Raw genomic sequence first — 20,902 nt, forward strand, 5'->3', positions numbered from 1 at the left:
CAGCCGCAGCTCAGTGCGCAATGAATGAAGCCTGTGCAAAAAAGAGTGATATTTAACACATCTGTTAAAGCGTTTTGATAGCAGAAATCCGTTTAAGACATTATTCCATGACGAGGGCCAGATTGAGTGTTGAGAATCCTATGAAACCCTAAAAGTGATTTACATCTGAGATGCAGCCCATGTCTGCAACTGATGTAGAAGGTGTAGGTTTAACAACAAAAACAGACTGCAGTTTATTCTAATAATGACAGCCAAATAGAAATCTCACCTGATTTCTTTTAAAAGAAATCCACCCCAAGATTTTTATTTTTTGCATAACTGACAATAGATTAAAATAATAACTAAGCTTTTCTTTAACGCTCCCCTTCTACTTAAAGAAGGGGAGCGTTAAAGCTAAAAGGGAATGATATCTTTTTAAGCAGTCATTAAATCTCCCAATATAATACCTGAATACAAAGATTGCTCTTTAATTAGGGCGCTTGGCTCTGCCAAACAAAACAAACTGAAAGGAAAGTAGCCAACATGCAAAATTGATGACTGAGCCTCCTTTGTGGTCCCCACATTGTGTGATACTTGCTTATGAAGTCTAATACAATCATAAATTGCGTCCTCCGGCCAATCAGCGGCCCGGGAGATGCTGCATGAAAGCGACCCATGTGGAGAACTTTGTTGAGCACCATTGTTGAGGCTGTCAGCCCTGAGTGGAGGGCCGAGGGGGGGCAGGCTACTATAAAACTTCTCTCCCCAGAGTGAGGAAACCAGAGGAGTTAGCAACCGTTCACAAGACTGATTCTCTCCCAGCTGACACAAGGAGTATTTGAATTTTTCTTAAAGCCGGGACCATGATGATCCCAAGCGTTATTGCGCCTCCTGCCTTCTACCCCGGGCTGTACCGGCCCGCCGCGGCTCTCCCGCTCCACCAGACCCTGCCGTCGGCCTTCCAGACCCACTCCAGCTTCTTGGTGGAGGATCTGCTGCGGATAAGCCGTCCCGCCGCCTTTATAAACCGGACTGTCCCGTCAGCGAGCGCCTCCGTGACAACAGCCACCACCACCGTGTCCACCGGCGGCGCGCTGGAGCGCACGGTAGCGGTGGGTACGGGGACGCGCGAATCGTGCTCACCTAAAACATCGGTGCCGAACAGCAAGGATCCGAGTTTTCTCAAGTTTGGAGTGAACGCCATCCTCGCACCCTCACCAAAGACTGGTGAGTAGACACTACAGCATCGCTCTGCTTTCTCCTTACGCGCATGCGTTTGATTTAGAGCCACTTTTTTCTTTTCTAAATGAAGGAATGATTTTAACATGCTCTGCTCTTCAACAGCGTCCTTACCCCCTGCAGTCCACAGTCTGAACACCAAGACCTTCCCCGTCCCCTGCTTTGACGCAACCTTTCACCCCATATTCAGGGCGCCTTATTTACCAGGTAGGCGCAACATTTGGTTTTTTTACTCGCTTCTTCCTTATCTACGACTCTCTTTGGCCTTTAGAGTCGTGTCTGTACTAATTGCATTTAAATGTAAAACACTTTCACCCCCTCCTGTCATATATTTTAACCAAAACAGAAGCAGTAAGGGAAACAAACAGCCAGAAAAGAAGAAATCACTGTCTCATTAATGGGGACCGCTGGCTCTGGCCTCTGCGTGGACCCACACACCCACCCCCTAATTAACCAATTATCCCAAATCGTCACGCTCTAAATTTGAGGCGGGGTGGCGAGTTATAGTCCCCCTTGCTTCCCATTGGGGGGCGTTTTGGCATTTCCCCGGCACCGCGTTTTCCCACAGCGTCCGGGGGGCCAGCGGGCCACTGTGGCGGGCAACAAAGCCCTCACCACCGTGACCAATTTGGTCAGCTCCCACCGGGTGAACCACCCACACACCCCGGAGAGTGACTTTTACCAGTCGGACCAAAGGCGTGAACCAGTCATGCACTAATTTCCCTATTAGGCGCTATTGAGAGTTTTCAATATTCTCACAAGACCACATAGCGCGTCGTTGTTCTTGGTGCTACTGCGAGCGCGGGGCAGCTGCAGTCAGGGGGAGTCCAGGCAGTAGTGTGCGGACAGGAACACCGTCCTTCGCCGGGAGAGGGGATTTTCAAATAACGCCAACGTTAAAAAAAAAAAAAAAAAAAAAAATCCCAGTTGTGCTCCAATTGGAGCAGTCGGGGGAAAGTTTTCTGCATGCTGGGCGACTCATAGGATAGGTTACCGCTGACCTCAAATCCCCACTCTGTCTGTGCCTTAAACGTTTCTCTTTTCTCCGAGCGGGCCAATCATCGACTTGAGATAAAGAATAATCTCTTAGAAAAGTCTATAAAGTCGCTAGTCTTTCATTCAGACAAATCATAATAGAGATGGAGTCTTTTCATGGGCTCAGCTGAATGCCTCAACAAAACAACTCCAGCGTCCTGAATAGCTTTTCGTGTTCATTTAATGAAAATGATTTGAGGGCACGAAAAAAAGCACCATTCCCCTCCACTCTTCACTCCCCCATCCAAGCATCAGTATTCTGGTATGCAGTTGTGTTTAGTTTGAAAGTGTAAATCTCCTTTTGTTGCGATAATATATGGCCTTCGCCGCCTGTCCAGAGTCTTTTCACCGTTAGTTCATTACTACACAATTACCGTTCACGGTTTATTAACTCCTCTATCCGCCCTCACAGGGTTCCTTAAAGGATATGCTACCTCTTTACCATACCAATGCGGTTGGGGACCGGCCAATGTGCTAATTAGTCACCTCGTGCCATTTCACTCAGGACGCATAAGCACTGCACAGTTCCAAAAGGGAAACTTCAAATAATAATCCATTGAAAGCTGGTCCTAACGCAGAATCGTTATATTCATGCGGCCATGTCATGGTCTCATGTCCAGGCAGTTTTAAGTACAGCAATTCGGTACATTTGTGGCATGGTGGTTGTCTTTAATGACGGAAAACGATGCTAATTGCTTCCACTTAATTTTCTGTTTTGTTTTTCCTGCACTGTAGCATCTTCATCCGTTGTTCCAATCCCGGGGACTTTTTCGTGGCCCTTGGCAGCCAGAGGAAAACCCCGGAGAGGGATGCTGAGGAGGGCGGTGTTCTCCGACGTGCAGCGCAAAGCCTTGGAGAAAATGTTTCAGAAACAGAAATACATCAGCAAGCCCGACAGGAAGAAGCTGGCATCTAAACTTGGCCTAAAAGACTCGCAGGTAAAACTCGCAAGTGCTCAAAATGTTCAGTACGCCGTGCGTAAAAACCAGTTCCGTAATCCTCTAGCGACTAACCCATTATCGACAAACAACTTTACCCACTCATGATTTTCTCCTTCTTGCAGGTAAAAATTTGGTTTCAGAACCGACGGATGAAATGGAGAAATTCCAAGGAACGAGAGCTGCTGTCTTCCGGTGGATGCCGCGAGCAGACGCTGCCCACCAAAGCCAACCCGCACCCGGACCTCAGCGATGTGGGCAAGAAGTCCTCAGCCGAAGAGGAAGAGGAGGAAGAAAAGGAGTTCGGAACAGAGAGAATGAGGGCGGCAGGTTCCACCATCTCCTCTCCCTCCCTCTCCAGTAAGCACTCGGATTTCTCGGAGTCAGATGAAGAGGAGATAACAGTATCTTAATTTATTTTGAAAAGCGAGTATAGAGTTATAACCCATGATCTGTTTTTATGAGACTGTGACCAGATTAGAAGGAAACTGCCGCTGTGACAAACCATCAACGTCGCCGTTCAAACAAGTTGCACCCATGTTTGTGGCTTCATCAGTGCATGCGCACTGGACAGGATCTGCTACTGAGACACAGTTTGTTGTTTTGCACAGCTTTGTTGAATTGTACAGTATTTTGTACAAGTTCGTATGGAAGTTTTATGCCAAGAATATTGCGTTACTTTACATTGACATGAATAGAGTTGTTTATTGAAAAATGTAGCTATTTTGTTAATTTATACCAATTTGTTTAATAACTATGTTGTATTATGTGCTGTATATATGTTTATTTCACCTTTTGTACAAAAATCAAATAAAACTAAACAATTCCAAGTCACATGTGTGTGCAGTTTTAAGATAACAGTTTGACCATTCAATCATAAATAATTATTAATTTTATTGAAACACAATAACTTAAGACTAGTACAGTGATATCAAATTTAATTCTCTGAGCCCTGGACAAACCAGTGATGAGAAACTGCACCAATCTGCTCTGATGTAAAGAGACTGTACACAAAATACTCCTTTTCAAGTACTGTAACAAATTGTCTAGAAAAAGGTCATCAAAATGCTGCACAATAATAAACTATTTACAAAATTATGTTACATGTAAAAAAAAAAAAAAAAGTACATTGCTAAGAAGGCTAAACATTCATTGAGTTTGTGAGTAATAAATCAACAGACGAGTCAAACGCTTGATAGACATCCACACCTCTCAGAGTGGGTTTACACACGCAAACAGAATTAAGTCTCTTTGTGCTTACGAGGACAGTAGCAGGAGAGGCCTTATGAAATACACAGACACACTTAATGGACAAAGAACGTTGGCCACAAATCTGTAAAGTCTTCACATATCTGGTTCCAAGCTGTACATCTCGAGGCAGTGCTGAAAACAAACACGCATGCGGCTTTTGGCTTCCATTTGGAGATCAGAATGAATGTTGCATAGGATAGGTGAGAAAAACATGGAAAGTCGCGCTGGACTCCATGACCCCAGCTTTAAGCACCCCTCCCAGAAGGCAGGCTGGGAGGCTTAAAACAAAAGTATGATATTCGTAATTCTTTAAGCTACTGAAATAATGGCAAACCACTTTTCATTATCATTCAACCACAAGTACTTTTATCTCACCTCTGATTAATTATATTAATATAAACAAAGCAGCATATGCACTAGTTTTCCATAATTAGCTCAATATGTAGTTATGACAGTTTTGTTCATCACAAATCACATAAAAACAGACAATAAGTGTGGCAGAAGCACAGTTCAACGATGTGGATGAGGTATAAAAAAAAATTAAAGACTTTTTCTTAAAGTTCCCCTCACCCGATCAACCATCAATAAGTTAAGTTCGGGTATTGAGCACCACAACACATCCGAATCTTTTTCTTGATAGTGGTCCAAATATTTACACCATCTTCTCAGTTCACACATGCATACAAAAGCACTACTTCTCTTTCATGTGTATTCAATCATGCGGCATTGGTGAATAATATGATGAGAGGTCCGCATCACTCCTCGACAACCGCAGTCGCTCGAGGTGAGAGTCGACTCAGAGCCCTGTCAAGTTTACAGCCATTTAGAGGAATAAAGAATCCGCTAATGCACGTAGAAAATAGTAAGGCATTGTTTGTTAGAATTCAGTCCAGCACCAAAAGGGTTCTGTGCTACAACCGCCTGCTTGGGGCTAATGTGCATGGAGATCTCAAATGTTTACTAAGGGGGTTGAAGCATGAGCTCACAGACTTGCACGGTGAAGTTGTAACACAGCTAGAGGAGAAGAATGCCTCAAAAAGGACAAATCTAGCTGTGGTGGATGATAACTTCCCATTAAGTGCCCTTTCCATTTAAAAATCTTTTTGTGAGAACTTTAAAGGGATTCTGTAAAAGAGATTTTCATCTGTGCAGTTTTTTAAAAGTTACTTTACAGATGCTGTGGATTAAAAAAAAGAAACAAAAAGCTTTTCTCAGGAAGTAAGTGTTTATATTTGTCTCTTTAGCCAGTAAAACCTACATGTTATCCTTCTAGATTTACTGGAATAATAATTTCTCAGCTATAATGCCATATTATAACCTCTGTGGACCTTAAAGAAAAAGTGCAATATAATAAAATACCAAAACAAAGTGTAAGTAGGTTTTGTGATAAGAACTTTTGATTCAACTAACTAAGCTTGCCTTCATAAGGTTCTTTCTTAAAACACGGTGTAGACAAAGCTTTGCTACAGTATTTGCTTACTTCTCTGGTACCATATAGAAAGCCATCAGTTCCCATCCTTCATGTCCACAAACACGCTCGGCTATGGCAGGTAGGAACTCATCGCTTAGTTGGTTTTAATGGACACGTGTCCTTCGATGGACTCTTTTTTTTGTCTTTGCTAGTTTGGGATGGACAACTAATGAACTCTCTGAGAAGTCTGTTGGAGTGAGATCAGGCATGCTATGAGACTGAACATTCACTTTGGCTCGATTCATCCTCCAGTGATCACACAGGCAACTTCAGCAATGGAAGAGGAGGAGGAGCAAGAAAGTGGCTGGCTGTTCCTCCATCCATTCAACCCACAGCAGCATATATGTTTTCAGAAGGCTGAAGTACAGGGTTCACTCACGCTCCAGAGCTGAGGGCCTGTATCACCATCTGCAGGCAGCTCTGGCACACTACAGCTTGGCAGGACCCGTAGTGTCTTAGCCTGGTGTCCTTGGACCGATGCTGCAGCCTTGTGGAGGATGGAGGACTCCTGGCTGGTGTTTTAAGTACACTGATGGCTGGTGATGATGGTAATGAAGAAGCCTCGCCAACAGCAACAGGCTGCGTGCTTTTCTTCTGTCTGTCTGGAATACATGTCAGGCTCCAGAGAGAGGAGCCACGGGCCACAGTGGTGAAGGGAAAAAAAACACAAAAAACAGGACAAACAGCGCAGTGCAGTAGAAACTTCTGTTGCCCGTTTACTGAAATGCAATTTCACTTTTTTTTCTTTCCTTTTTTAAAGTATTTGGGTTACCTGCACCCAAATTAAGGTGGCTGGATTTTGTAGCATGAAATTCAACCCTCAAACGGAAGTTCTCACACTGAGAACAGTTCTTATTATTTAAAAGAAAAAAATTTTTTTTAAAGTGATGCCGGTGTTGCCTTCAGATAGCATCACAAGGTCGACTCCAGCGATGAGTCCAGGATGTCATCCTGGTGGCTGTTGCTGTTGGAGTCGCTGTCGTAGCTCTGTGGGCTCGACGAGGTCGCTGCCTCCTTCAGACGCATCAACATGTTCATCTGTCGGCACAACTAAGTGTCAGTTCGACTGAGCTTTATGCACGAAGCAGTTTCTTTCACACACAGGTTATAGTAGACACTGTGCATTTGGTTTAAATGGTTTAAATGCTCAGAACAGAAACAGGCATCACAGTCTGCTCTTTACTCACCAGTGGGTCTGCGTCACTGTCACTCTGTGGCGGCTCTTTTCTGACTCCTTCTCTCGGGGCTGAGTAGCCATCGAACCCGACATCCTCTGGCCGGAGCTGCAGCAGCGGGGGCCAGTCACCTGGAGGGGGGGTTGCTGACCACGGGTAGGTGTCAATAACCCAGGCAGCTGGGTCTTCCCATGCAGCTCTGCGGCCATACAGCTACAGAGAGAGACGAACATCAGAACTGTGACCCAGAGAAGCTTCGAGGTGGACAAAGAATTTAGGACAACAGTTTTGAAAAACAAGTTTGTTGCTGAGGTTCAGGTTTATGAGTAATAACTAAAAGTTACAGCAGACAAGAGTGAAAGCTGGAACATATGTGAACAGAAATGAAAGAAGACACAGCTTCTGATTCTTTGATGAAATGGGAAAAATGTGAAAGAGAAGAATGGTAATATGTTTAATAACTCTACAAACAAAAACTAAGCCCAACCTGCAGTCCCTCACGCACTGCCTCCAGCATGTAGGGGATGATGGAGTAATTCCAGAGATCAGTAAACCAAACCCTGGAGCCTTCCACGTCCATGGGACATGACAAGAAGAGACGGGGTCCTGCAAACCACAGAGCAGAGGTATAAATAGTGCTTCCACACTGGCATCTATGCACTCCCTGTTCTCTCCCGTGCTCTCACCAATAGTGACATCAGAGGAGCTGTGTGTCTCCAGGAAGCGGTTGAGGTGGTGCCAGACCCGCGGGACCCAGTCAATAATCTTCACCAGCTCTACGTTGCGTGTTCGGCTGCTGATCTCCATCTCGATCAGCTTCCTTCTCAGGTAGCGGCCAAGGAAACCTTTCACTGGCTCCATGTGGTTGACACACAGCACCCACCTGATCAGAGATCACACAGGCATATTAGGACTCAGAAATATAACATCCTACCGCCTGTCCTGAAGGGAGAAGCTGTAACTATGATCATGTGAATCTAAGCATTCAGTTGCCAGGCTCTACAACGACAGCCTACAACATAATCTATTTCTCAAGCCAGGGAACCAGGGTTTTCTCAAAAACCCGTCTGACCAGAAGCTTTAGAAAACAACCATGTTTTGGGGGGGTGCAAACTGCTCTGACATATATAAATAATTGTTGCCCTAATATTACAGTTTTATATTTGTAGCTGTTGTTTACAGTTTTGCAAACTAAACATCCATCCATCCATTCGCTTCCGCTTATCCTTTTCAGGGTTGCGGGGGACGCTGGAGCCTATCCCAGCTGTCATAGGGCGAGAGGCGGGGTACACCCTGGACAGGTCGCCAGTCTGTCGCAGGGCCAACACACAGGGACAGACAACCATTCGCACTCACATTCACACCTAATGGCAATTTGGATTTTCCAATTAACCTATCCCCACAAGCTGCATGTCTTTGGACGGTGGGAGGAAGCCGGAGTACCCGGAGGGAACCCACGCAAACACGGGGAGAACATGCAAACTCCACACAGAAAGACCCCGGCCTGATGTTGGAATTGAACTCAGGACCTTCTTGCTGTGCGGCAACAGTGCTAACCACCGTGCCGCCTGCAAACTAAACATAAAGAATTAAATTCAATATATTCAAGAGTCAACCCAACACTTACTTAACCCTAGAAAAATTAAATATCGGAGCTCTTAGAGGTGATAAATTCAGCTGTTACCTCCTACGACCCACTAAAGAGGAATTCCTCTGCAATGTAGCTTTTTGTGCTTGTTACATTTTGCAGACTGGGTTTAACAACCAGCATGTAGAGAATCTGTGTGCATGTTTACTTTGCTGGACTTGTGATCCACGTTGAAAGTGACGACAGCATTTGGAGTTAGCGGTCGGCCCTCCAGCAGCAGCAGGTGATGCAATAGCTGATTGGCCAGGTAGGTCTTTCCTGTACCGTTATATAAGTTGTTGGTATTTATGCTTGTGCTGGTGCATTTTGTTTTAATTACTGTGTGGTTGGGTCTCTGTGTTTTATAAGCAGTGCCAGCCGATAGAAACAAATAAAACGCTGGGGTTTCCCCCCCCCCAGGTCTTTGCTCTTTGTTGTGCTCATTTTGTTTTCGGGTGCACACATATTTGTCCGTCTAGCTGTTCCAATTCTTTTTACATTCCTTCAGGTCCATTCTGGCAGTTTCAGCAGGCTTCCTCCAGGAATTTGCTGACATTTCTAAGTTCTTATATTGATGCTATGACATTTATTCTTTATACTGAGGGGATGATTGTTACTCTCTCACTGATAAATTCAAAAACGGGGGTGAAAAGTAGCCAGAAAAACAGAAGAAGAATCAACTGTTCTGAACAGGCCTGTCAGTGTAGCTGTGGGTTGCATGGAGCCAACCTGTAGTCACATTTCTAGGGAGGTGCATGTCAGGTTAAGCTGTAGGGTTTATGTAGCTATGGTATAAATCCCCAGTTTACCTGAAGTTGTGGTGAAGCTGCAGGTTGGGGGCAGATGAAGTGGCTTGGCTCATGGTGCCGATAATGTAAGGGCTGAAAGGCAAGAAAAGTACATCATTTCATGAAGTTACTAAACACGTTGAGAGGGATTTACTCTGCTTTAATCTGACGTAACTCCCTGAGCTGTTCTAACAGGGGTTTTCTTTCAGCTCAGTTCATTTGAGGTAAAGTGAAGCTAACCTGCTCTACAGAGCAACTGTACACATTTTCAAATAAATGCGATACTTCTAATCTTTATTGAGTAATAACACTAAGCATGTATACAAAATCCATTCAAGCTTTAGGAGGACTGTGCAGATGGAATGTGTAGTGAACTGACCTGTGCTGGTAGTTGCAGTTGAACAGACCATTGAAGATTTCTCCCAGGGAGCTGACATGGTGGAGGTTGTCCAAGATGACCACTAGAGGGCTCTCTGCCCCTGAGACACTGCTGCACTGCTCGGCCAAACCTGATAAGTACTGACGCAGCTCCTACAAACACATAGATTACGTTTTACATTTCTTAAGCCAGGGAACAAGTTGTTTCTCAAAAACCCGTCTGACCAGACGCTTTAGAAAACAACCATGTTTTGGGGGGGGTGCAAACTGCTCTGACATATTGAAATAATTGTTGCCCTAATATTTGTAGCTGTTGTTTACAGTTTTGCAAACTAAACATAAAGAATTAAATTCAATATATTCAAGAGTCAACCCAACACTTACTTAACCCTAGAAAAATTAAATATCGGAGCTCTTAGAGGTGATAAATTCAGCTGTTACCTCCTACGACCCACTAAAGAGGAATTCCTCTGCAATGTAGCTTTTTGTGCTTGTTACATTTTGCAGACTGGGTTTAACAACCAGCATGTAGAGAATCTGTGTGCATGTTTACTTTGCTGGACTTGTGATCCACGTTGAAAGTGACGACAGCATTTGGAGTTAGCGGTCGGCCCTCCAGCAGCAGCAGGTGACGCGATAGCTGATTGGCCAGGTAGGTCTTTCCTGTACCGCTGGGGCCTGACAGGATGACGCGCCTGTGCTCCTTCAGCAGGGAGATGTAGCGCTGCAGCATCGGCTTGGGGATGAGCGTGTCGAACACCAGCGAGTCCACGTTTTCACTTCCTGCACCTGTACACGGACACATATATTCATGTCATGGGAGGTTAGCAGTTTGCAGAAGATGACTGAGTTTGTCAAATATCTTAATGTTATTTTCTTTAGTTCAGTTAGCTAAAATCCTCTACCTTTCATAACCAAAGTGTATTAATTAGATTTTTTAATCAATCAATAGTTTGTTTAAATTCAGATAATTTAATGTATCACAATTAAAAATCCTTTTTTTGACAGCTTTATTCATTGTTTTTGTTTGTTTGTTTTTTTTACAGTGAAATAAAATGTTTTATTCATTTATTGAACCCAAGACATATTTTAAGTTTTAGCACCTTTCTCTTAAAAACTTCTCTCTCATATATATATAAAATATCTCTATCTATCTATCTTTCATCCCTTGATGAATTTAACATGCTGGCGATCAGCCACATTTCCATTGAGCTCATGGAAACTGAAGGCTGCGATGCGAACTCATTGGGACCAATGAGCATGCTGAGAGGTTGGTACCTTTGAGCTGGATGTTGATAGTGTTGTCTCCCACCAGGTAGCCGCACGGCAGCAGCTCAGGCGTGTTGGCGGCACTGGGGCTGCTGGGCCGATGGATTTCTCCAATGTTGTATCCCTGCACGCTGTCTGAGCTCAAGCCTAGCTGGCTCACTGGATCCACATGGGTGATGTACTCCTGTCAGAGATAAAGCATTTAGCAGCTTTCTAAGGACTGAAATGTTTCTGAATGAGAATGTTTTGTCCAAAAACATGAAAGTGAATGGAAGGAAATTATGTTTATACAATATAGGAAGTATAAATGTGTCAAATACAGCCAACCATGTTTTGTCTCTATCTGATTCTTAACCATTTTCCTGTCTTTACCTTGAAAAGGCGTCGGACTACTCCATCCAGGACATCCCACTTAGTTTTGCCACTAACACCGATGCAACCAATAAGAAAATGTCGAGGTCGAGCCTCCTGTGATGGAAAAATTAAAAAAGTTGAATATACCAAAAGCCTACAGATAAAATTAAAACCTAAAAACAACCAGAAAAGCGTTTGTTACATTAGTCTCACCTCTCCCCACTTGCTGTCTTCATCCAAGCTAACGACAATCCTCACGTGCCGCCCCTCCTTCCTTCCTCCTTCTCCGCCCGTGTCATCCAGCAACATGTCTGACCGGAAGACAACGTTACATGTGATTTCTCCATTGTCAGTGTTACACATTAAAACATTTCATTGTTAAATACACTGGAGTAATGTATCATCCTGAACTGTGCAGGTCCTGTCTTACCCAGGCTGGTGGACTCACTGGCCGTGAGGTTGAGGCCATGTTGGGAGAGCCCTGGTGCAGGCCCTGGGGTGTGGCCGTGTGTATGAGGGGGAGGAGAAGATGAGATGGAGGCCTGGGAGCCCGTCCTGCTGCCCTGGTTCTCCAGCTTCAGACGGTCATTCTCCGCCTTGAGCTTCTCAATCTCCACCTGCAGATAAACATCCAAAAATAATCTTTTATGTACATGTATGTATTCACCCTTCCCTCATGTCAATTAAACTGTTAGCATTAAAAATGTATTAAACTAAACATCAGAAATCAATAACGCTTCAGTCACATGAGTACAGCAACAATTATATGCAATCAGGCATTCAATGTTTACATCCATCTCAATGTGAAGCATACTCAGTAAGCTCAGTCTGAAATTTGCAGACCTGCATGCGGTTCATGGCCTCGCGGAGTTGATCAAGCTGATGTGCAGAGCTAAGAGCCTCCAGGCGGATGTCAGTTAGTTTCATCTCCTTCTCTCTGAGCTCACTGCGCAGCTGCATCACCGTCTCAGCCTCGCTGTCCAAACACTCCGACAATCTGTATGCGCACACAAGGCAATGCATTTTGAAGCATTAACATAGTGCAATTTGAGCAGTTTGGTTGTTTTTTGTCACATGCAGATGTTGAGCTAGTACACACAGTGTGTTGGAGTGCGTGTTCCTGAGCATGTGGCCTGTGGCCGAGGTGCCATTGTGAGGCAGCTTGGGAGAGGATGGCAATGAAGAGTCCGTCATCTCCTCGATGTCAGAGTGAGAGGAGGCCGACTTCGGAGATTTCTTCTTGCTGAATGCTTGTTTGAAGGAACTTCGCAACTGCAGGAAACAAAAAGAAGAAAGAAAGCAAGGCGATGAACAGGTGAGGTTATTAGAAAAGCTGTTGAGAGGGGAAGTAGTGGGAAAACTGCAAGTGAGTCACAGGGAGAAGAAATAGGGGGAAACTGTCTTATGACTGACTCAGAGCTACAGCCCCAAACACAGTGTAATGTGTTATGTTTACACTCTTATGTAAACATATTTGTTTTCTTCTTCTTCATGTTAGTAATTTATTTAAGGTGTTTTGGCAATCTCCTACAAGAACCACAAGCATTATGGTTCTTCTGACATTTTCAGGTGAATTTTTCCTTAAAGAGCCAGCTCAAGCGTCATGAGAGCAGCTTTCAGGGAGAAGTAGTGTTAGAAAGGAGAAGAAAGGCACTACAGTGACAGCAAAGTGCAGGAAAGGAAGAAGAGGGCCGATGTTAGTAACCTATAAAAAGTGCAGGGGTTAGGCTTCTTTCCTTTCATTTCACATAGCGTACCATTCTTACCTCATACACCTGCCACATGAAGCGAAGCACAGGAAGACAGAGAGACAAAACAGCACATGTTCATATGGGTTTGGGGGTGATAATGTGTTATGGTGGGACAAACAGATTAAACTAGAGATGCCTACAGGACTAGAGATTTTATTTGACTTCCAGGCAGCTGCAAGCTAATTCTACATCATAGCCACCATGAAGCGAGGAGTCTTTCATGATCCATTATATACTCTCCAACACACGCTGCCCCCATGCACTCAACACATCACTCACTGTATGAGCAGCACCTGCATGGAGGAGGCTCCTGTGGGGTCTCATCTATCCAAGCAGTGGTATTTTATTATCACTGTGACCTAAGGCAGGAAACTCTAGAGGATCTGATGTCTAAAAGTGCTACATTGCTCTTCCTGACATTTGACAACATCTGGATTGACAAGCACAGGTGGCCAAACACATTGTTTCAGTCAACCAGGAGGAAGAGAGGGAGGAAGAAAAGTTTCGTACTTCATCATCTCTGACTTGTCCTCCGGTGCACAAAAAAGTCTTTCAACAACAACAACAAAAAAATTTTAAGTGTCATATTTGTTGTATGATCACTAATAAAAAAAATAAAAAAACCCCACTAATGACTCAACATTGGGACAACACTCTATCCAGAAAGCATTACTACATAATTTACAGGTCAAAAGACAACTACTACATTTAGCTAAATATCAAGGTAAAACGCTGATGTTTTCTGATCTCTAAAATAACCAGTCAAATCTATCATTACTTGCTTTTCAACAACACTGAGCCTATGAAAATACTGTTTGTAATCACCTTCTCCCCAGTCAAAGAACGCTAAAGAGGAGAAACACAAAGATGTGTCACCCACACAAATATGAAAATGCAGATACACAAGACAAAAAAAAAAAAGTTAAAAAATGGCTGCTTGTTGTCACACAGTGCAATCACCTCCTTGTACATAATCTATTTAAACTGCTGGCTTCTTACCCAGTTCTTTTTGTTCTTCTTTTTGTTTTTAGCGTCAGCATCCATGTTGGAGCCCACACTCGAGTGGCTGGTCGCGCTGGCAACACTGCTGACGCTGTCGGAGGAGTGCTGTCTCTTGATGCGCAGATCTGGCTGCTGGTTCTGTTGCTGCTGCTGCTGCTGCTGTGGACTGCCATTACTGCCAGCTGGGGAGACAGAGGATGGGGAAAAGATGTATGGCATTACAATGTGTCCCATGATGACCTTTCTCCCAGACATGTCTATACAGAGCCTCTATACTAGAGTGCCTTTGCATGATTCCCAGTTAATAATCCTGATATTATTGGCACAAATTCAAATTGCTGTACTGAGGCGTTACTGTTATTTTCTGTACCTGTGCGATCCCCTTTAGGTGTAAGTTCAGGTGTGTTAATGACTCCATTGATGGCAGCCTGAGCAACAGCGTTCTGCTTTTTCAGAAGCTCGATGGTCTTCCTCAACTCATTCAGCTCGGAGTCCTGTACAGAAAAAACATGATGATCAACCTAACAATCATCTACAGAGACTTTGTGCACAGTAGTTTTCTTTCAAACATCAGAAACCAAACATTTTTTTCTTTTTTTCTTTTCTGTTTTTACCTTCTGCTCGGCCGTCAAGGTGAGACTCTTCAGCCTTATGGTCATGTTGCCCAGAGACTGTTCAAACGCTGCCACCAGGTGAGCCTGACAAGAAACAATCAAATTGCATCTTAACAACTCCTTACATAACATGGCAAATATACAAATACACAAATTTTAGCTAACTTCAGAGAGCTAAGTGGTTCGTGTATAAAGAATTGTATCCCAAGTCTGTTTTATAATATCCTGTAAGTGTATGAAACAATCTTGATTTAATAAACAGAGACAATAAGAAAATGAACGGCCTACTTTTTGGATGAACGGAAAAAAGTGAGACACGTTAACCTTGAGGCTAAAGCCCAAACATGTTAGTCAATCCATCTTCACACCAAAATGAAAACATAACCAAACCCAAATAATATACTAACCAATAATGTCCTGGGAAAAAATATTATCTTCTGGAGAGGGCACATTACGAGTACAACTATGACAAAACTGTTCCAAAAACAATCCTTGGATCCTTGGCTCATTCAAGGCCACAGACAGTCAACGATTGGTCAGACCTAGTTTAACTCTAGGTGGTTTTTTTTTTTTTTTTTTTTTTTTTTTTTTTTTTTTACACGACCTTCTGAGAAAGAGGTAACTTGGGTATGTGTTCACAGTTCAAAAGAAATACAGACACAGACATGACATGTCAAAGAAAAATAATGTGAGTGCCAAGGATTAAAACTGGAGACAAATTTACAACAAAAGACTTGAACTATTCCTTTTGAGTGACATGGATCATTATGGTGATTTAAACAGTTAGACATGGGTGAACTTGCTCATCCTTCACTATTATGTTCTGGGCTGTGAATATAAATGTTCCGCGGACGCCTGTAGAAATGTGTGTGAGAGTTGAGCACAGTGCTGACTGACATGTGATTCAAGTCGTGACTTTTTAGAGCAGCCTCCAGGGCTTCAAGGTGTGTTCAGATAATTCATCATGCATATAAATACATTTGAACAAAGCCCACCTCCCCAATACCAGCTCCTGTCTGCTCCGTCTGTGCTTATCTTTCAACACTCGTGTGCACTTTGTGTATCCAGGCGTCAAAGACAACAAATCTTTACTCCACATCTGGGACAAACCCTCGGCATTGTGCTGGGACTTGACACTGCTGTAATGTAACACCTCTGCCTTTCTTCCATATCTCTAATCCACAGTGAAACTACTAGCAAGCGCCCACTCAGGCTGAAGATTACCAGCTGAGCGTGGCAGGACTTGTGCAATACAGGAGCAGGGTTGGCAGAAATGATCATGTCTAGAGATGCTTAAAGAGATGTTCTGATCATTCTACCAGTTGTAAAATGATACCTGTAAGAGATATCCCCTCAGTCTGAATAAGTGTTTCTGCCTGTATTTGGAAAATGTTCAGGAATTTGAGAAAACGCTGGCATTTTAAAGAGCTCAATATGTTTGTTAAAACTTCTCTAATTAGCAGTTAGAAATGAGCATATATGGAAATTATTTGACATATAATGGCTTATTTAGCTTAATCTTTGGAAAATAAAAACTATATACTATATATAATAAAAGGGTTTTTTTAACCCCTTTGATAGTTTTGACAGATGTTCTTCAACAGTTTGGGTTTGCATGTTCTTAAGTGCTTGAGGCCTTACATTTGCACTCAGTTGTGTTGTCAAGGCTGAAACTTTTTCCTGGGAGGCATCCAACTCCCGCCGAAGCTTGCGAATCTGAGGATTTACAAGAAAAAAAAAATGCCATGACATCAAAAGGCGCCAAAACAAAAGCATACACACATAGATTTAAATACATGCATGCCTTCATGGAGCATGTATGTAACGCTAAGCACATAAATGCATCCAGCATCAAAAGAGTCAGGCTCCCAGATTGAAGCTCTGAAGCTGTGATTGAAGTTCAGGTTCAGCGGTGAAATGGCAGAAAGCATAAAAGAGCACGCGCAGGTGTTCACAGGAACAAGAGCTTGTTACAGGGTCAGTCACAATACAGCTACACGTGTATCTGGATCCAACTGTAAAAACATCCCCGTGTTCCAACAAGTCCAGTGGCTGTGTGCGGAAAATTAAAGAGGAGAGAAGTGCTGTGGGCGGGCTGATGCTTACCTCCGACTGAGACTTTTCCTCATTCTGTAAAACAAACACCAGAAGATAAGAAAACCATTAGAGGGCACCACTGACTGAATTGAGACAGACTTTAATTAAAAAGCAGAGCAGAGTGGAGGTTGGAGCACACTCTCGTCTGATTTGTTAGCTCCATGGATATGAGCTTTATAAACTGTGGAAGATATTGTCTGGCGTAATATGTCTGGAAAGTAGAGAAATCCTCCTAAAGGCATTTCACTGAGAGATTCATTGTCTTGACAGGCTACACATGGAACAATAGTAAGAAAAGACAGGTAGTCAAATATGTACAGAGTGAGAGCATGCAAAACAAACGCTCGCACGAACACAACACACCCTGCTGCCGTTCACCAAAACAGCGAAACACGCAACACCCACATTTATGTGTAAACACACTGCAACGGAAAGATCTTTCTTAGCAAGAGGTCAGTGTATTGTTGGATCAAAACTGGCCTCCCTGAGGCTAAAATTTAATACGACTATGAAGCCGTCTTACGCCATTTCCAACCAATGACAGCGACGTAGCAAATGCCTCAGTTTTCCATGAATTTTGCATCTTCTGATGAAGATTAGATATAAGATTTAATATGAAGCTTTTAAATACGAAATTACATTTATAGAACTTTGCAGTGTGATTTGCAGTGTGATCAACAGTCTTTCAGCATAGCTCCTGAACTTGAGCAGGAGAGCTGATAAGCCACGATTTTTCCATCTGTCCACTTTCCAGCTCCTGATCGGAGCAGCAGCACGCAACAGCTTTTATCATCTAATCTGTGCACAGAGGTGTGTGAGCACATCTGTGTTGTGGCACGTGGCATCTGTCCACATACGCAAACGGAGCTGTCAATTGCATGCAAACACTAACACACACACGCACACACACGAAAGGCTTATCCTAGATACACAAACAGCAGTCTGTCTTGGAAACGCAGACAAAACATATCATGTATTTTCTCTGTGGTGACACATAAGCTCTTCAAATGTGAATATAATTTAGTTAGGCAAAATGTTTGTGTGCTTTTAAGGACAAGCAATAAATAGGATAAAAGAAATTTCATATCAGTGTGATTTCTAACCTGGAGACCTTTAAACTAAACTGCAAATGAATCTCTGAAATCAATCAAGCACCATTACCTCGCAATCTACACTCAGAAAAAAAAGAGTTCCACATAATCAGATAGTTAACAGCTGTATTCAACACTCAGACCACAAGAAAAACAACAAAGACTTTCTGCACCCTACGGCCCTGCTCCGTCTCATCCCTACCGTTAGTTGCCACGATGCGACAGCGCCTGTCAAGGATAAAGTTGCCATCATTTTGCTTCCAGTCTCTTCCCCTCTGTGATTTTGAACCTGCGACTCTTTATCTCAAAAAGAACCAGCCAGTGTCTGAGAGTTTCTCTGCTACACCTGCCCAGGTGAGGAAACTCACACAGGGAGGAGGAGCCACACTGTGAAGCACAAACCTCTGACTGGCTACAGTGCATACTTGTGGGCTGTCCCGTGTGACTTCAAACAGCCAATTTCTCACAGGATCTTTGAGTTACATATCTGCGCGGATTAGGGGGTAAATTCACCAATTCATGTAGTCAGTATATCATAACTGCGCTGACAAAAGAACAAACTGGTTTCTCCAGTTTCCATGTGAATTGTGGTGCTGCTGCAATACCACAATACCTGCTGCTTTGCAAAGACTGCCTTAAATGAGATTTTGCCTTTTAGATACCATCACAAAAGTGCACGCTTTTTCAGTAGCAGTTATATTGAAATGTTTTTCTTATTCTTTATTTACCCAAAAATAATGTATCCAGAAAAAATGCACTGCTTCTCTTTTGCATCACTTTAAAAATGTAGTTTTTATTCAGAACCTCAGTCATATATGACTAACTCTGTTTAACTTGGCAGTTTCTGAACTCACCGTGGAGTAAATGGAAGAAGTGCTGGAGACCAGAGACAGAGATGATCCGTGAACTGAAAAGACAAAATGTGAAAGCAGTGATTAGAAATTACATCTGTAGACACAAGCACCTTCATTATCAGCAGACCTCCCACACTCCCCTCACTAACCACCCACTCTTTTCCAACACTGCCCACCCAGCACGGTTCCTCCCAGTCTTCCCAGCTCCTGCCCACCTCCTCATAAATGACATAATGACTGCCGAGATAAAGAACTCCTACATGCAGCAGTCAGACTGTGGCGCAACTAATGACTCAACTGGTAATAACACATCAGAGGCAGGGAAACAACACCAGCACTGTTTCCTGGCTGTGAGCAGATCAGAAAGGATCAGCAGTGTGATGTCATCAACCGCACCGAGAGGTTGTGCCGATCCCAGCTGATTTATTAGTTCATAAATAGCCTTGTAAGTATGAGATGTGACTCACTTTTATCTTGATTTGGTCTAGACAGAATCATGTGCTGGAAGCCACATGAAAAGGTGAACTGCACTTTAGTTTTAGATCATCATTATTAGTTTACATCTTTTTCTAACTACTAATATCCATTATTCTTCACAGAAGTTGTTTGATTAAGGACGCTGGTAGCGCTGAAGGTTTTATGAGTGCAAATTCCCAGTAAGTCTCTTTTAGCCTGCAGATGCAGGAAGAGGATCAGAACATACAATGATAAAATGGGGAGGCTTTTGGGTGGAGGGGATGGAGTGAAACTGTATAATGGTGTCGCTCTTAAAAAAAGGACAGGTCCGACAAAGTGTTTTGAGTATAATGTGACTTTTGTCCTGTCACTCAAAGAACAGTCGGGTAACTCTACACTTGGGTAATACGCACATGTACACACACACACACTCTTATCCTCACAGGCCTGCACACTGCAAACCAACACACAAACACACAGCAAGAGTGTGTGAGATGGAGAAAGTTATGTCTGAGTAATCTTGAATGTCACCACATATCCCTCACACCTCACTGTGAACCCTGTCATTATCTCCACTAGTAAAAGAGAGGACAGACTCGTAGAGCTGGAAAGAACTGAGGCAGATATGCTATCGGGAATGGCGGTGTCTTAATAATAAGTTTGCAGCGAAGTAACTGTGCGTGCACATTCCACCAAACTCTTAAAAAAACAAAAAAAAAAAACAAAAAACAATCAGGTGTGCGTGACTTTCAAAATTAAGGCAGCTTTGAAACTGTGTACACGAGAGAGGACACGACTAACCGGTGACCTTAGTCTCTTAGCAAAAGAAAGCCTCAAACATGTGTTTGCTTAGAAATGTAACAGTGTTCTGGAGGAAGATAACGGATGGCAAAAGGTGAAATCATGAACATGTCTGGTATGGCTGACAAAAGATGTTTATCAGAGTTTGATATTTAAAAAAAAGAAAAGAAAAAAGGTTTCAATGTGGAATTTAGAAGAACACATACAATCAGCTGTTTCACAAAACGTGTTACCAGATTTGATGTCTTTGCTCATGGCTTTGTCCTCTATATTTACACACCGCCTTCACTGTGGAGGACACACATGCCTTTGTATTCCTTTACAGTTTTGGGTGTGAAACCCGCCTGTGATGATCATCTGTGCTTTCAAGTTTTACGTCAGCATCCTATAACCTAAAACCAACCAGGATGACTGTGACAAATTTGAGAGGAGTATAAATTTCTGCACTTTTTTTAAACTATAAAATGTTTCACTTTACCTCCTAGCATGTCTTTCAGCTGCATTATAATAGGTTATGTGTTTATTATGGTTTACTGAAATCCAAGTTCACAGCAAACTACTGTTTTAACATCACTGAATGCTGGGTTTTTCCCCATTGAGAGAACAAAATACTGTGCTTCCTTCACTCTCCCTTCTTCTCTTCCCCCCCCTCTAAATCAAAGTGCTGTTTCTATGGCTCAGAGGATTGGGATGGCTCCAGCAGAGAAACCTCTCCTGAGTGGGGAGTCTGCC

At 43.1% G+C, this 20,902-nt stretch overlaps 2 protein-coding genes across 2 annotated transcripts in view; one reads left to right on the forward strand and one right to left on the reverse strand.

The window, feature by feature from the left end:
* The first annotated feature begins 830 nt into the window (after window positions 1–830).
* dbx1a (developing brain homeobox 1a) lies at window positions 831–3,604 on the forward strand. The gene is made up of 4 exons (XM_085357768.1): window positions 831–1,206; window positions 1,324–1,425; window positions 2,989–3,191; window positions 3,317–3,604. Exons 1-4 carry the CDS (start codon window positions 843–845, stop codon window positions 3,602–3,604), a joined length of 957 nt encoding a protein of 318 aa, XP_085213894.1. The 5' UTR covers window positions 831–842.
* A 550-nt stretch (window positions 3,605–4,154) lies between these two features.
* nav2a (neuron navigator 2a) overlaps window positions 4,155–20,902 on the reverse strand; it is an 83,583-nt gene continuing 66,835 nt past the window's right edge. Inside the window, exons 22-40 of the mRNA XM_085350036.1 lie at window positions 18,914–18,966; window positions 16,978–17,001; window positions 16,513–16,587; window positions 14,872–14,955; window positions 14,628–14,751; window positions 14,255–14,439; window positions 12,604–12,776; window positions 12,348–12,501; window positions 11,935–12,121; window positions 11,718–11,815; window positions 11,523–11,618; window positions 11,160–11,334; window positions 10,435–10,670; window positions 9,883–10,034; window positions 9,525–9,596; window positions 7,775–7,971; window positions 7,576–7,694; window positions 7,101–7,301; window positions 4,155–6,951 (exon numbers count right to left, since the gene is read on the reverse strand). Coding sequence (XP_085206162.1) covers window positions 6,826–6,951; window positions 7,101–7,301; window positions 7,576–7,694; window positions 7,775–7,971; window positions 9,525–9,596; window positions 9,883–10,034; window positions 10,435–10,670; window positions 11,160–11,334; window positions 11,523–11,618; window positions 11,718–11,815; window positions 11,935–12,121; window positions 12,348–12,501; window positions 12,604–12,776; window positions 14,255–14,439; window positions 14,628–14,751; window positions 14,872–14,955; window positions 16,513–16,587; window positions 16,978–17,001; window positions 18,914–18,966 — 2,531 coding nt within the window. The 3' untranslated portion in view covers window positions 4,155–6,825. The remainder of the gene's footprint in view (window positions 6,952–7,100; window positions 7,302–7,575; window positions 7,695–7,774; window positions 7,972–9,524; window positions 9,597–9,882; window positions 10,035–10,434; window positions 10,671–11,159; window positions 11,335–11,522; window positions 11,619–11,717; window positions 11,816–11,934; window positions 12,122–12,347; window positions 12,502–12,603; window positions 12,777–14,254; window positions 14,440–14,627; window positions 14,752–14,871; window positions 14,956–16,512; window positions 16,588–16,977; window positions 17,002–18,913; window positions 18,967–20,902) is intronic.

The sequence above is a fragment of the Diplotaxodon limnothrissa genome, linkage group LG1, assembly GCF_057381915.1.
Source record: "Diplotaxodon limnothrissa isolate DT_005_m linkage group LG1, D_limnothrissa_male_GT1.1, whole genome shotgun sequence".
Taxonomy (NCBI): Eukaryota; Metazoa; Chordata; class Actinopteri; order Cichliformes; family Cichlidae; genus Diplotaxodon; species Diplotaxodon limnothrissa.

Excerpts from the sequence above, each read along its gene's own strand:
- dbx1a (XM_085357768.1), top strand. The coding sequence starts at position 843 with ATGATGATCCCAAGCGTTATTGCGCCTCCTGCCTTCTACCCCGGGCTG. Across the intron at positions 1,207-1,323 it reads CGCACCCTCACCAAAGACTG|CGTCCTTACCCCCTGCAGTC; the intron begins GTGAGTAGACAC and ends GCTCTTCAACAG. Across the intron at positions 3,192-3,316 it reads TTGGCCTAAAAGACTCGCAG|GTAAAAATTTGGTTTCAGAA; the intron begins GTAAAACTCGCA and ends TCCTTCTTGCAG.